This window comes from Eleutherodactylus coqui, chromosome 1 (assembly GCF_035609145.1).
Source record: "Eleutherodactylus coqui strain aEleCoq1 chromosome 1, aEleCoq1.hap1, whole genome shotgun sequence".
NCBI lineage: Eukaryota > Metazoa > Chordata > Amphibia > Anura > Eleutherodactylidae > Eleutherodactylus > Eleutherodactylus coqui.
In genome coordinates, this window is record NC_089837.1 from 42430816 (window position 1) to 42447799 (window position 16984).

The 16984-nt window shown below is 40.8% G+C and overlaps 2 protein-coding genes across 2 annotated transcripts in view; both read right to left on the reverse strand.

Annotated features, from left to right (window-relative positions):
• The window catches only part of LOC136608245 (zinc finger protein 585A-like), a 74833-nt gene extending 58311 nt beyond the window's left edge, over positions 1-16522 (reverse strand). Inside the window, exon 1 of the mRNA XM_066589096.1 lies at positions 16366-16522. The gene's annotated coding sequence lies outside the window, so the exon portion shown is untranslated. The remainder of the gene's footprint in view (positions 1-16365) is intronic.
• Positions 9860-13409, reverse strand: LOC136608123 (zinc finger protein 271-like). The gene is made up of 2 exons (XM_066589087.1): positions 13245-13409; positions 9860-11876 (listed from the first exon to the last, which is right to left on the reverse strand). The coding sequence occupies exons 1-2, from the start codon at positions 13390-13392 to the stop codon at positions 10396-10398; spliced, it is 1629 nt and encodes a 542-aa protein (XP_066445184.1). The 5' UTR covers positions 13393-13409; the 3' UTR covers positions 9860-10395.
• Positions 16523-16984: the final 462 nt, after the last annotated feature.

Here is a 16984-nt window from a genome sequence, read left to right on the forward strand (position 1 = left end):
TTATATACACATACATATGACAAGGCGCAGACATGGCGTGATTAATTTGTACTTAAAAAAATACTTGAACACGATGACCCCTAACACCAATTCAGAGACCATAAAACTTTTACTTATCAGTGAATTAATTATTTATACCTCTGCCCATCCTGTTCTGGTATTTTTTTAAGTGCAAATTAATCACATCATGTCTGTGCCTTTTCATGTATGTATATATAAATGCATGCTTCTTCGAATCTATTTCATAAGTCTGAGGAAGAACCGTGAGTAGATTTGAAAGTTTGCTATAACATAATGTATCTTTGTTAGCCATTAAAGGTATTATCCCAGCAAGAGAAACCAAGTAACCTTGTAGATAGCAATCAGATGATGATCATTTCGTTCACATGGAATATTGCTCTATAATTTTACAGCTGTGGGTAGACGATCTGAAAAACAAAAATGAAGACAGGATATAAAACAAACTGCTTTATAGATTAAAGTTGTTTTCTTGGCAAAAATACTATTGATGACCTATCCTCAGCTTGTTTTAAACCTTTCCCTATGCAGCAGCAGTTTAAAGTTTTTTTTCACTGCCTTTCAAGTGCCATAACTTTTTATTTTTCCATTGACTCAGGCCTCCCTTACACAAGCACTTTGTTCTGCAATTAACGCTTCGTTTTCAGCGCTGTGCTAATCGTGGTATAACTGTCCCATTGTTTTCAATGGAGCCCCTCAGACAGTACAATTGCAGGGCTTTGCCGAATTACTGTGTGAGGGCTTTTTATTGCAGAGTAAGTTATACTTTTTAAGAGGACTATTTAATCTATTATTTAGTGTACTGAAAAAAAATTGAAGTGGAGTGAAATAAATTAAACTGAATTGTGTAATTGTTTTGTTTATTGCAATAGTTCAAACTTTTACAGACGTGGCTATAGCAATTACATTTTAGGATTTTTATACACGATAAAATGGAAAAGAGGGATTTTTGTTTTTTTTACATTTTCTTTATTTCGGCAAATTTGAGAATGCAACCAAGAATCACATATACAATGCAGTGTAATTTTTCTGTATTGCAGTGTATAGTGCCATCAGCACTATCCTATTACACCCCGAGTGCTAATATGGTAGAAATGGGAGCCTTTACTAAGCCCCACTTGCCATTACAGTCTTCCTTCAAATTTCACAGAGTGCAATAGGTTGACGCAATATTTGGTATATTTCTCAAAGTTGAATACAGCAATGGCCAAAAACAAAGGTAAAATACTGAAGATCCCACAGACCCCATCTAAGGCTGCTTTACCTAGAATGTTTGCGTCTCAATCCCAGTCGGGCCCTCCCGAAGCTCTCTCAGAGCCCACCAGAATCCAAGGTCATTACATCAAGTCCTCAAAGAGAAAATCAGTCATGTTTCCACCGACCATTCCAATTTGTTAGGCCAGATGAAGGCAATCTTTGAATCTGAACTCTCAGCAGCTGTAAAAGAGTTTAAAGAGCAGATCAGAGATCTGGGTCAAAGAACGGACGAGTTGGAGAGACGGGCTGATGAAATTTTGACACTATGGAGGCTGACCGCAGTCATGTGGCAGACCTGAAGGCTAAAATAGAACTCTTAGAGTCTAAGTATGAGCATCTGGAAAATAGTTCTTGATGCTCTAATATACGGATTAGGAGCCTACCGGAGTCAATTACAGGACTTAAAGAGACAGCAATCAATTTATTCTCAGCACTATTGCCACAAATCGATCAGACATCTCTGCGAATAGATTGGATTCATAGAGCGTTGGCCTGTCCTTCTAATTCTGACCTTCCAAGGGATGTAGTTCTTAAATTGCATTATTATGAGGTTCGAGACCAACTGCTGACAGCATCGAAGAATCTCACTTCATTGCCGGGACTGCCTAACTCAGTTCAACTGTTCGCTGCTATAGCTCCATCGACCTTGGCCAAGCAGAGAGCTTTCCGGCCAATTAGGCAAGCTCCAAGTCAAGCCAATGTTCGAAATAAATGGGGATTTCTCTTCGCCCTCCACTTTCAGCATCATGGAAGGGTATATACTGCCAAATCACTAGAGGAAGCATATGGTGCTCTTGGAAGAGCACAAATCCAGGTGGAGAGGCCATTGAAAGTTGGGTCTGCACGACCTTGCCCGTGATGTGCCTGGAACAGGTCTTGTTCTCCATGAAATCTGGCCAGACTCTCTATGCAGTACTCCAGTGCGGAACAATCTAGTCCAACTTAAAGTTTTTTTTCAACTCCATATTAATATAGAGGTTGTATTGTAATAGTTCTGGGGGAGGCGAGGATCCCGTCAAATGATTTTGGGGAAGTCATCGCTTTATTGTCAATATTAATATTTGTTTGGATCTTAATGTTTTGGAATTCCAATGTTTCTGAATGTTGAAAAATACCAGGCAACATAACAACAGTGCTAGTCCGGTAGTGGATAGATAGCTACCTTGAATATCAATGATTGTCAGCCCTCTGACAAGGAGGATCGGTTCGATTCTTGATTACATTGGTCCTAGGACCTCTTCATTTTTGTTCTCTGTTCCCAATAGGATGTCTCTCCATTCTAGGATTAGGAAAGGGGCATTACGTTTGTGTTTTTGTGTTATTTTTTTACATTTTTATGATTCCAGGTCATCACTGTTACAGTAGAACCAGCAGACAGACAACACCAGGAGAGATAGGAGGCTCGGTTGGAAGGATAGATGTAAGCATTAATCCAGGCTCCCAATGGTTTGTTTGATTTCCCATAATGTAAGGGGTTTGTCTGGCAAGCGGAAAATGGCTTTCCTAATGTATTCGAAACATAAACCAGATGTGATCTGTCTTCAGTAGACACATTTTTCCCTCACTTCAGCTCCCCGTTACTTCAAGCAGCATTATTCTAGACACTTCATGGCCACTGCGCCTAAAAAACATAGAGGGGAACTCACTCCACTACATAACTCCTTCCACTTTCAGGTCAAACAGAGATAGATCCTTCTAGGTAAATTACATAATCGGCTGTGGGCCATAATTAATATTTACACTCCCTCAGAGAATCCCTTGCCCACCATTAGACTGATTGCTAACAAACTCCTCACATATTCCCATTATCAAATCTTTCCCTTCTCCGTAACCTTGGATAGATCAAACAACAGCCTGGATAGATTCTCAGTACGTCAATAGAAAGATTGGGAAAAGAAGCTGTCCATGCTGGCGCTAGCAGATAGTTGGAGGGAGGTTCATGGGAATGACAGGGGATACACTTTTTTCTCATCATCTAGTCAGATGTATTCTAGGCTAGATTATATTTTGCGTTTTACGTTTCTTACAACCACAAGGCACTACCCATATGTGTCAGATCATAACCTAGTTCTCACAGTGATTCAATGTGATGAGACTCCTAAAACCATTTCAAATGGCGGTTGAACAAAGCCCTGGTTGGAGACCCTAATGTTTCGGCACAGATCTCCAGTCAACTATCAGAATTCTTTGGCCATAATTCTACTCAGGAATCACATCCTCATTGGATATGGCTTTCTCATAAAGCATATATCCGAGGTCAGCTGATTCGTTTGGCCTCCCCCCCCCCCCCCAAAAAAAAAAAATGGAGAAGTCCCAGGCCTTCTTGGCCCTGCAGAGAACGCTATTTTTACTGGAAACCTACAACCAGCGCCTTCCCTTGAGGGCCCCGACCAAAGAAATCAGAGACATTAAACTACAGCTTAACGCCCTTCTGTCAGAGAAGGTGGAGAGGGCGCTTCAATGGACCAGGTATAGGTACTATAAAATTGCCAACAAGCCAGAGAGGCTATTAGCATCAAAACTGCAAGAGAGGCAAAGAATGAACTCGGTTTTCAAACTTCATACACCCCATTATACGACCACCACTAACCCAGACAAAATCTGTGATACCATCGCTAAATATTACGCATCATTATATAAAAAACATAAAAGTAATGTAGATGTCTGGGGCATAATTTTCTGGAAAATCTACTGCTACACACCCTTTTCCAAGATCAAAGAGAATACTTGAATATGGATATCACCCCTGAGGAAATCACCGAGGCTATTGATAACTTGAAATTGGCTCCAAGACTTACAGCACTATATTATAAAAATATAGCGATCAGATTTAATCAATTTCCGCCAGATCTGGTCCATAAGGACTAGGTGGGGTTCATCGCGGTTAGACAGGCCCCGGACAATATACGAAAAGTTTTAAACATAATCGACCATTCAAAGGGCCTAAATGTCCCGGTAACGCTCCTGGCTCCAGATATAGAAAAAGCCCTTGATTCCCTGTCATGGGAGTACTTGTTTAATATTCTGAGGTTGATGTGGTTTGACGCAGCCTTCACACAAGCTATTAGGTCTCTTTACTCTACACCCTCTACCTGGTTAAAACGTCCCACAAACAAGGCATCCCCTATCTCAATTAAAAGGGGTACTCGCCAGGGAGGTCATCTCTCACCGACTTTATTTGCATTGGCAATTAAACCCCTCGCGATAGCAATTACGCAAAATCCCAATATAAACGGGGTGAATATAGGAGGAGTAGATTACAAACTAAGTATATTTGTGGACAATTTACTACTTATATTGACCCAACCGCTAAGGTCTCTGCCCAACCTAATGGAGCTACAAGATAAATGAGCGAAGCTCACAGGGCTTAGAATAAACCCTGATACATGTGATATTGGCTATCTAAATTCCCCACCGTCCCTCATTGACTTAAATTTTGGTTTCCAGCATCAACTCCAATACATCCCCTATTTAGACATAAACCTGACCACTTCCCTGGCCACCATATATAAATGGAACTATCCCCCTATGATACAAAAACTCTCAGCAGAATTGACTAAATGGGATGATCCAAAATTATTTTGGGTAGTAAGGATTTATGCAGTAAAAATTAACTTATTACCTCGTATATTATATCTATTTCGGATGCTGCCTATCCCAATCCCTAGAGCAGTATTAGTAAATTTCCAACGACTCATATTCAGATTTATCAGGGCCAATAAGTGCCCTAGGATTGAGAGTGCTCTCTTGCATTATCATAAAAGACAGGGGGGTTTCTCTGTACCTTATTTGTATGTCAAAATGTTTTATTAAAGCTTTTACAGTACAGACAGAACAATTGACTTCATTCCCTAGGTTTGCATTGTTGTTGTGCAGTCAATATCTATAGGGCATAAATGTCTAATCACTGCATCCTGCATAATGAAATCATACCAAATTAAAGCATAATAAAATGGAATGAAATATGCTCAAAGAACCAAGCCTATTATTATTTTCATAACCAGCCAAATCCTAGTAGCTCTTCCAAATTATTTGTAAGCTAAGTCACCTCCAAAAAACGATCCCTAAGGGATGATGTCTCATGGAGGTAGGAGTAAAGTGTGGGAGAAGCAGAGGGAAAAGAAGGGAAGAAAAGATTGGGGTGCAGCTAGGTAAGGGGAGGGGGAGGGAAGAGTGAGAAGGTAAAAACAAAAGACAAGAAGAAAGGAAAAGAATGGTCAAAAAATGACAAAAATCAAGCCTCAGACTAGTATTAGCATATGACCATAAACTTACTAATGAGTAGGCCGGACCCCATTTGCCAGCCAGTGTTCAAACCCAGCCGACTCTTGAACTCCAGCCATTTCTCCCAAGTGGCGTAATAAATCAAGTATTTATCGTCATCCCGAGCCAGCATCTCTTCCATGCGGACAGTTTCATCAAACGCCAGCACCCGAGGGATCACTATTCTCATGACTAGAATAAAGAACCTTAGGATATTCCTTTTATTGATGCTTATGGACCTCGGCAGGACCGACAATATAGCAATTTCAGGAGAAAATGACAACAAGCCCCGATTCAGGGAGTTATATAGGTCCTCAATCTCCTTCCAAAGTCCAGAGACTAGTGGACATGACCACCAAATATGAGTAAATGTGCCTCTCCCTTTTAAGCATCTCCAGCACAAGTCAGATATGCCGTGATGGAACCTTGATAGTCATGCCAGGGTGCGATACCACCTTGTAAGCAGTATGTAATTCAGCTCTTGGTGGGAACCTGAAGCTGACATCTTGTGATACAGGAGCAAGGACCTTGCCCACTCATTGTCTGACAAGGAACGTCCAAGTTCCCTTTTCCATGCTCTCTGAATTCCATCTCCCGAGTCCCAGTCAACCCCTCTACCCATAGTTTGGAGGGCCCCCCATGTACCATATCCAGAACAGCTTTGCATATCGCGGACCTAAACGAGTAGATCAGGTAGGCTTGTCCCCCCTTCCCCTTTCGTTAGGTCAGCAATCTATAGCTGAGGTGCACACGGATTTCCCTCACACACAAAACATGTCACTGCCTTTCTCAATTTAAGGAAATAGTTTCTTGGGATCTGTATGGGTAGAGTTTGAAAAAGATAAAGAAGTTTAGGGAGGGAATTCATTTTGACTGTATTAATTTTACTGAACCACAAGAGAGTCAGCAGTCGCCACCTCTGGAAAGTCCTTCACAATGGAGGAGTATATGGGTTCATAGTTCAAATCGAACCATTTCCCTGTATCAGGGGACAGGTTAACACCTAGATATCTGATATGACCATCTTGCCAATTTACAGGGAATGGTGGTTTGAGTTGCTGAATTTCCAGTGCTGGAAGCGTGAGGTTTAGGATTTCTGATTTATGCAGATTGATTTTAAAGTTACTAAGCTAACTATATCTGTCAAATTCTTGTAATATAGCAGACAGGGCCTGACTTGGATTAGTGATATAAACCAGAAGATCATCAGCAAATGCAGCCACCTTGTGTTCATTTTGAGCTGCTTTATAACCCTGAATGTCTTTGTTTGCCCTTATGGTGTTGGCTAGTGACTCCATGACCAAGATGTATAGGGTCGAGGAGAGGGGGCATCCCTGTCTCGTATCATTTCTTATATTAATCAGTCCAGAGAGTTTCCCATTTACCCAACCTGGGCTGTGCGTTTATCATATAGGGCCATTATCCAATTAATAATTTTGCTGCCTAACCCTATTTTCTGTCAGTTTTGCCCCAAGGAATGCCCAACTAACACAATCAAATGCCTTTTTGGCGTAGACTGATAGGAGACAAGGGACTTTTCGCCTCCTTTGCTCTCCCCATCAAAGAGTGTCCTGGTGGTATTGTCCCTAGCCTCTCGACCCGGGACAAAGCCCACCTGGTCTCTGTGGAGGAGTACAGAAACAAGGGGTCGCAAACGTGTATCTAGTGTCGTTGCGTATATTTTTGTATCTACATTTAGTAGGGAGATTGGGCAATAGTTCCGGCACGATATAGGGTCCCTACCTGGTTTTGACTGGACCGTGATGGTAGCTTGTAAGGCCTGGTGCGGGAAAGGGCAGCTCCCCGAGACCGCATTGAAGGCCTTGCTCATTACAGGGATGATAAGATTCCCACAGGCTTTATAAAACCTGGAGATAAAGCCATCTGGACCAGGGTTCTTTCCTATTTTCAGATTCTAAATTTATTCCAATATTTCTTGATCCGGTAAATCCTGCTCTAGCAGCTCAGCACTTTCCGAGGGTATAGGTGTCAGAGCAAAGTTGTTTAAGTATTGGTCAGTGCTATTAAATTATTCCCTGTGAGAACTTCTGAAGTCCTTTCAATATTGTATAGCTCACTGTAATAATTTCGGAAACACTCAAGAATATAGTTAGCTGCATGAACCTTTCCTTTATCGGCTGAATTTAGTGCAAATATGTAGGACTGGCTTTCCCTTGGGTTCAATGCTCTCGCTAGCCAAGAACTACATTTCTTCCCATATTCATAAAACCCTCCCTTTAGTCTATCCCTCATGCATAGGTAAGCCCTATCCAGTATCCCCAGAATCTGTTGTCACAAAGTCGAGATCTCCACATTTAAGGATGGGGACACTTTTGCCTTGTTTGCTTGTTCTGTTTTGTCTAACTGGTTTATGAGGTTTGTTAGTTTGGCTGCTTTGTCTTTCTTAAATCTCGGACCATGGGAAATAAAAATGCCCCTCAACACACATTTCAGGGCCTCCCACTGTATGGTTGGAGACGTTACATCTGTTTTGTGAACCTCAGTAAAGGCCTCTATGGACTGTCTAATCTCCTTGAGACAGCAGGCATCTCCTAAGAGATTATCATTTAGCCTCCAAGAGTTCAAACCCTCTGTTGTATCCTTATCTAATAGGGCCCTATACACTGGTGCATGGTCCGACCAGATAGTTACCCATCGAGCATTTGGAGCCAAATCCAGAAGACCATGCAAGACAAAAATGTACTCTAATCTCCCATAACTATTATGGCTGTAGTATGATGGCTGTAGTCGCTGTCCCTAATTTGAAAAAAATAGTATATTGCGTCAAGAATAGCTCAATGGATAGAGATCTTGGGAGGCACCACAGCCCCGCTATGGGTAGACAGAGGTATCTAGAATATCCCCTAATACATTCCCAAAACTGACGTGGACAAACGGCCCCATGGTCCCTAATTTATGCGAAATATGCCCCTTTAATTATTATTCAATGCAGATTTGGAGGAACAACTGCGTCAAATACCATTTTTCTTCAAAACTCTCACAGATGTTGCCCATAATTTCAAACATAAAATTTCCACCCAGTCAGGATCTGGTTCATTTCCAATGGTAGAAGAATAATGAGGTGACGGATCTAGCCCATTTTGTAGTGGCATCCTATCTTTTAACATTAGCTTAATTTCAGGCCAAATTTAACTCCCCTGCAGCAAAGAACTATCGGATCAATAAGGTCTTTCACTTCCTGCACTCGTTGAGATTGCCTCTAGTAATTCCTGACCTGACAATGTTTGAATGACTATACAGATGCGACCCCATGAGAAAGAGTACCCTGTGCCTAATCTATAACATGCTGAATAGTCCAGCCACAGGAGCTAAACTGCCATTCATGCTCCGCTAGGAGGCTTGTCGGAAGAAAGATGGTACCATTTTTGTCAAAGCATCTCTAAAGGCAGTCATCAGTTCACCTTAATGGCAACATCTATAAAAATCCTACACCGTACATATTTAGTACCGGTGAGAATTAATACATTTTATCCATCCTCTTCACCCCTATGCTTCAGGGGATGCTCGGAGATGGGATCCCAACTACATATTTGGTGGACATGTCTGGACGTATCCAGACTTTGGTCTCAGGTACATAGCTTTTTGCATAGGTCATTTATAGGCTCATTTCAAAAATCCCCGGCAATGTTTCTACTGGGAGACCGCCCGTCTAGGGTTAAATATCAAGCTCACAAACTCATACAGACTATCTGTATGGTGACTAGAATTCACATAGCCACCAGATGGAAACAGCCCCACCTATCCTTTAGTGAAGAGCTGGATAGAATTTCACAAATAGCCCTATTTGAAAGGTTACATGCCATAGAGACGAATGTGTTAGAGAGGTTTGGTGAAGGGTGGGGACTATGGATTAATCTGGTTGATATTCAAGGTTTTAGACACAACCTGCTTTTGACTTAGAGCACTCCTGTTGACTATCTGCGAATCTACTGAGAAGCAAAAAGGAAGCAGAATGACCAAAAGTTAAAGTTTGAATAAATTTTATTGTTTTAGTTCAAAAAGTTTTATGTAATCTGGCAAACTGTATAAATTGTAATATCCCACAAGAAAATCAATGATTAGATTTCTAATCTAAGTATAAGATTGTTATCTTTACCTGCTTTTTTGCTATGTATGCCCCCTGTGTGGGGACAATTGTTGTATAAATGACTTCTATTTCAATCTGTGCTACTTTAATAAAAAACCTTTTGAAACTAAAATAAAACAGAAAAAAGGGGATTTTTGATCTTTTAAATTTTCCTTTTCTATAAATTTGTAAATGTATACTTTACTACCATGGCACAAATGAGTAAAATGATCTTTGTAAATAATATGCAAAGCCAGAACTTGTGGTGGTGGTGGGGTGATGGACACAGTGCCAAAAATGCAACAAAAAGTTGTAAGCATCCAAATATGATACCACTAAAGACTATAGCTCATCCCACCAAAAACAAACGCACAGTAATGGAAAAATAAAAGCAGTGCTTCAAATTTGGTAACAAGAACCAAGGTTTTTTAATTTGAGATTAATTTTATTCTTAACAGCTAATTTGGTATTGCTGTAATTGGACGAACTTGCATAATAAGATTTATATTTTTGCTGATTAGTAAATACTGTAGAAATTAACCCCCCCCCCCAAAAAAAAAAAAACTTTTTTCAATACATTATATGGTACATTTTCTCCTTTTCAGACAAAAATATTGTTTTTCTCTATATGAATTCTGACTGAGCTTTCAAAATTTCCTTGTAAAACAATTTACACATAAAGATCAAAATAGCTTATTTCCTAAGTGACGTCCTTGATGCTCCCTACATTTGTCATAAGTAGCAAAACCTTTCCCACATTCTGCACCTAATTATGGCTTTTTTCCGGTATGAATCCTCTGATGTTTAACAAGAGTTGAATTTCTTTTAAAACATTTCCCACATTCTGAACACGTGTATGGCTTCTCCCCTGTGTGAATCCTCTGATGTTTAACAAGATCTGACTTATTTGTAAAACTCTTACCACATTCTGAACATGTGTATGGCTTCTCTCCTGTGTGAATCCTCTGATGTTTAATAAGATCTGACTTATCTGTAAAACTCTTCCCACATTCTAAACATGTGTATGGCTTCTCCCCTGTGTGAATCCTCTGATGTTTAACAAGATCTGACTTATCTGTAAAATTCTTCCCACATTCTGAACATAAATATGGCTTCTCCCCTGTGTGAATCCTCTGATGTTTAACAAGATATGAGTTACTTGTAAAACGCTTCCCACATTCGGAACACAAATACAGTGTCTCTCCTGTGTGAATTCTTTGATGTTTAACAAGAGTTGATTTTCTTATAAAACCTTTCCCACATTCTGAGCATGTGTATGGCTTCTCCCCTGTATGAATCCTCTGATGTTTAACAAGATCTGACTTATATGTAAAATTCTTCCCACATTCTGAACATGTGTATGGCTTCTCCCTTGTGTGAATCTTCTGATGTTTAATAAGATCTGACTTATCTGTAAAACTCTTCCCACATTCTGAACATGAATATGGCTTCTCCCCTGTGTGAATCCTCTGATGTTTAACAAGACTTGACTTTTCTGTAAACCTCTTCCCACATTCTGAACATGTGTATGGCTTCTCCCCTGTGTGAATCCTCTGATGTTTAACAAAATCTGGCTTATCTCTAAAACTCTTCCCACATTCTGAACATGTGTGTGGCCTTTCTCCTGTGTGAATTTTCAGATGTCTAGCAATATTTGATCTGTCTCTAAAATATTTACCACATACTGAACATGAATAAGGCTTCTCTCCTGTATGGATTCTCTGATGTGTAATAAATTTTGATTTCTGTGTAAAGCATTTTTCACATTGTGAACATGAAAATGTTTTTGTTTTTTCTCCTGTGTGAATTCTCTCATGATTAACAAGGACTGATTTGTGCTCAAAACATTTCCCACATTCTGAGCAATAATATGGATTCTCTCCTGTGTGACTTTTTTCATTTGTAACCAGATTTAATTTTCTTGTAAAATATTTCTCACATTCAGAATTTGAAATTGTTTTCTCTTCTGAATGAATGGTTAGATGATCTCTGAGTTTGGAATTTCCATATTGTGGACATGGAAATTTCTTCTCCATCAAGTGACTTTTCTCATGTATAATACAATTTGCTCTATCTGTCAAACATTTACCATATTCTGAACAGGAGTATGGCTTCTTATCTAAACTGTTATATCCAGGCTGTAAATGAAGAGTAGTGAGGTTTTCTCCTGGAGAGTGCTGCACAATATCTTCTTCTACTGTATAAGTAGGCGATAACATGAAGTTTCCATCAGAGTTCTCACTGGGATAATCTGTTAGGATTAAAATGGATAAAATTATATATCTTTATTGTCAAATCACAAAGTAGACAAATTTATAATATGTGTCCATGTGCTGTGCAATGCAAGTTGTGCCCGACACAACTTCGCACCACCTACATAAATATATAATCTAGGAGACGGTCGAAATTCCGCAGTGGGATTTCTGCCGCTGGAAGCCTGCATAGGATTGCGTTCATAAACGCATTCCTATGCAGACGGCCGCGGTTTGGCCGCGCGAAATCTCGTGCGGCAAACAAACCACGGCATGCCATATTTCTGTGCGGGGCTCGCAGAAACTTTACTCACCCGCCGCCGGCTCCGGTCGGCACCAGCACATGAAAGATCCGGAGCTGCGGGGCGCGGGTAAGTACACGTTGCTCTCTGCCGGATGAGACCCGGCTGTCTGCAGGCGGCCTTATGGCGAGAGGTCACCGCGAAGGACGGACAGTATTATCTTAACCACAGGATTTAAAAACACAGCCGGTGCTAGAAAAACTAACATTAATTAGACTCAAAATAGGAAATTGGTTTCATAAGGAAGCTACATGCTGACTACAGAGTTTCTGCATTAAATTAAAAGTAAAATGAAGGCTACAAACATATAAATGATTTATATAATGGCTATATGAAGTTAATATTGATATATATGTATGCTAAATGTTAAAATTCTTTAAACAAGTTGGTTCTTTCCTGGGACCTGGAGACAAGAAGGCCTTGATACAAACATGTCTAACTCCATTTTGGATCTCTACTTCTTCTCATTCAGTGTTTTATTAATTTTTTAAAAACAACATTGTAGCATGTAACATAAAACCACCAAATTATTACTGGAACACACAAATAACATGTTATCTCCAGTTGGCCCATGCCTTGCATCAGCACAGTACACTAAGGAACTTAACGTGAGAGCTGTAGCCATAACAGGTTCCTAGATTATATGTGTTTTCTGGGCATTTTATCATCGCACTTCAATTACTCCCATGTTAATAAAACCTTAACTATGATACAGAAAATTTTAATCCCTCAGAGCCGGCAGTCAATATTGACCATTATGCCTTTTGAAGTATGTAACTTTAGGGTGGGCCCCAAGAATCAATTTCAATTATGGGCCCAAGGCACTCCAATCTGACCCCATCACCTCATGATCATTGACCACTAAGCCCAGCTATGGCACCTGTAAAAAAGCTGGTCGCCAGTGTCTAAATGAATCCTTCTCACCATTAACTTGTGAGGATTAGACAAAAAAACTTCCAGGACATTTTCTGATAAAAGGTGCATAAAATAGTCTGAAATATATGCTGGCTGTGAATAGGTTTTTATTTGTACAACATAATATATATTCTGTATGTATCTTCTTACCTTCTGATATCGGAGGCTGGTAGTTCTCTATTATGATGTCCTTGTACAGATCCTTGTGTTCTTCTAAATACTCCCACTCCTCCATGGAGAAATAGACAGCGACATCCTGACACCTTATAGGAACCTGACAACACAATGATACCGTCATTACCCAGACTCCTCTAGTGCTGTTACTATATAATTACCCAGCATTCCCAGCAGTGTCACCTCTCCAGTCAGCAGCTCAGTGATCTTGTTGGTGAGTTCTAGGATCTTCTGCTCATGTATCGGTAAGTGAGGAGGAGCCTCTGTGATGGGGCTCTGGCTCCTGCTCCATCCTCCTGACTCATGAAGATGGCTGTTGAGACTCATACCATCATCCACTGTCTTCTTCACCATTGTGTAATCCTGCATATGGAGAGAGACAGGTACAGAACTGAACCCTTTATTCCTCCCTCAGTAGAAGAATAGTGATTGTGATCCTGCTGTATAGAGCTCCATTGAGACCACATCTGGAATACTATGTTCAGTTCTGGAGATTTCTTGTACAGAAGAACGTTGATAAAAAATAGAACAAGTCTAAAGATGGTTAAGGATCTGAAACACAAAAATTATCTGGAGAGACAGAATACCTCATCTGTATAGCATGGAAGAAAGAAGGGAGAGGGAGGGCATGATGGAAACTAAACTCAAGAACAAGGGGGCACAATCTGAAATTAGAGTTAGTGGAGATCAGAAGCAATGTCACTAAATATTTTACTAAAAGAGAAGTAGATGCTGGAAAAATAGTTCCAGCACAAGAGGTTGAAAAGCCAACAATAAGTGACTGTAAACCTGCCTGGGATAAACATATATCTATCTTAACAGATACATAAAAAGTAATAATATAAGGGCAGACTAGATGGACCATGTGCTCCTCCTGCCGTCAGTCTGCATTGTTTCTATATAGATGTCAAACCAGCAGCAAAAACCCAAGTCTCCAGGCCAACTCTGGCCATTTAATTGTTGGCTTCTTGGCTTCTGGCTGTTGGTTGGTTTTTCCTCATCACAACGAGCCTACTTACCATTCTCACTGCTCCTACAACATTACTATTAGCTCATTGGTTCCCACGATACAGAACTGACCATATTGGGAGCCGATCTTCACATTATCTGCTGTTCAGTTCTTTAGTTCTCCCTCACTTGGAAGGTCTGGAAGCCGTTATACCGGACACTGAATTGTTCCTATTACTTCCTAGAATGTATTTTAACTTCCCTATGTTTAACTGGTTAAATAGTCACTAACATTTCAAACAACTTGTGCTTATATGATGTGATAACTAGCAAAACTACAATTTACTTTACTTATCTAAAATGATGCTTTTGTGCTAGAATGTCCCCCTACAATGCTGGCCACCAGGGGTCTCCCTTTCTACTAGCCTATTGTCAAATGACAGAAGACATGAGGACTTTAGAACAGGATGAGCAGTCATTGTGGTCATTGAAGTTTATAGATAGCAGAGGGGTAAGGGACAAGAGAAATAGAGGATAGCATAGATACAGCCTACAAACTAATCGTAAACTACGGTTTACTGTGTTTAGTTAAGGAAATCACATCTCTCCTGCTCACTCACCTTGTAATGTTCTACATCAAGTAGGAGAATGCCGGCTCCATAAAAAGAACTTATTATTAAGTCCAAACAATAAAATTACATGTTCTAAAAAGGTACCATTAAGACTTTGGTCCTTGCTTTTACGTGTTTCATAGCCGAGTAGCTTTTTGATGACTGCTGTGAACAGGGGTCTTTGCATTCTCCTACTTCTTGTTTTACCATAAACTATTGACTCATGGCTTGCTTGTGCCCCAGATACCTTTAGGTTGGCTTCACATGAAAGGGTCAGATTCCGGATGCGGGATCCCGCAGTGGAATCCAACCCCGTGCCTGGCTGGTGACCCCGCGTATCTGTCAGTGCAGACGGACTCCTGTGCTGTGGATGTTCCGGCTGGCAAGCCATCGAACATGCGCAGTACTGATTCTCCCGCACCGTCGCTAGGCGATGACGTAGAACCCGCGACCCTTCTGTAAAGTTGATTGCTAAAGTCCCCGGGATGGATGGCTTCCATTGACTTCAATGGAAGCCTTCTGTGCATAGCACGCACTGAAGTAGAACATGCTGTAATTTTACACCCGCGAGCAGAAAATCGCAATTGATTTCCACTCAAGGGCAAGAAAAAGCGGTTTTTCATAGCATGTAAATGGCAGGTATTTGCTGAAGAACTGGGAGGCAGACGCTGGCCTCGGATTTTGCAATGCAAATCTGGCAGGGTGTATCTGGCCCTAGATTAAAACCATCATATGATGTGAAAACAGCGTGGGAGAGCAGTACTTTTTCTATATCATAGTGTTCTACATGATGATTTTATGTCTGTGTCTGTTGCAGAGACTTAGGCTGCTTGTCCACGGGCGTCGGGGAGCAGGAGCTAGCTGACGGTTCTGCGCACTGAGCCTATCTGACAGATAGGCTCACTGCAGAGGATCGTGGCAAATCGTTGCATGCCACAATTTGCCACCCGCCAGTGGAGAATCGCCATGATTCTCCGCTCGTGGACAGGGGGCTGTGCTTTCCATAGCAACGCTATGGAAAGCGTTCACTGCGTGTCCCGCGGCCCGATTATCGCCCAAATACGCCCATGGACAGGTAGCATTTGAGAGTAGAATCTGCAGTTCTCTGTGTAAAATTTGTAGAACACAGAACACATTACATAGCAGCGGCACGTAGATATACAATGCACAGAGGGTCGGGGGCATTGGAAAATACAGGATTAAAGTCATACAATGGCTAGAAAAAAAGTGATTCCTCATTCACACACTGCAGATTATTCTGAAAAGTAAGCTATGCTTTATATAAGGCTAGGGCTTTGACCGAAAAAGGTCATGGCATCAGAAATTGCAGAATAGCCAACCAACATCGCAAACTAATGGAAGTGAATGTGGTCACATTGTGGCTCACAGGTTTTTGCAACCTGATAATTGTAAGATATCTATTAAGTTCTGTTTGTGAGGCACAACATGATTGCATTCTCATCCGTTATTCTGCAATGTCATTTGACGGTTTTGACCTGTTTAGCAGACAAAGATGATAGAAATGCAGAACAGTTTACCTCTCCGGTCAGCAGGTAGATGATCTCTAAGGTGAAGCTTAATATTCTCTTGGTAATCTCATTGCTGGTCTTCTCCATCCTCGGTGGGTCATTCATGAGGACCATTTTGGATGAGGACATGAGAGAACTGGATGAACTGGAGGGTTCTAGTACTGCCGGCCCTTTATGAGAGAAGGAGAGACTCTAAATCATACGGGGACATCATCATGTGTGATATACAGAACCTCACTTACTCAGCATTGAGAGACGCAGGTTCTCAGAGCCGTCACCACATGTATACGGGTATGTCCACACAGACGGCAGATGTTTGCTGTGGATATTGACATTCCCTTGCAAATTCTACCGCAAATCTGCACCCATTATAATTATGGGAATCTGTGCTATAAACCATATCATGCAGATTTAAAATCCCAGTACAAAGAAAAAAAAAAAGTTACATGCCATTTTTCGTTAATTCCATGCTATTTCCATGCTGAGAATTAAACACGCAAATTTGCAAAAATCCATGTTGAATTCTGCGATCTGAACACCCTTAACACTACATGATGTACAGTTACGTCCTGCACATTTGGGGTATGTATGAAGGGATATTCTTTTGGTGATTTCATTCCTGTCCTTG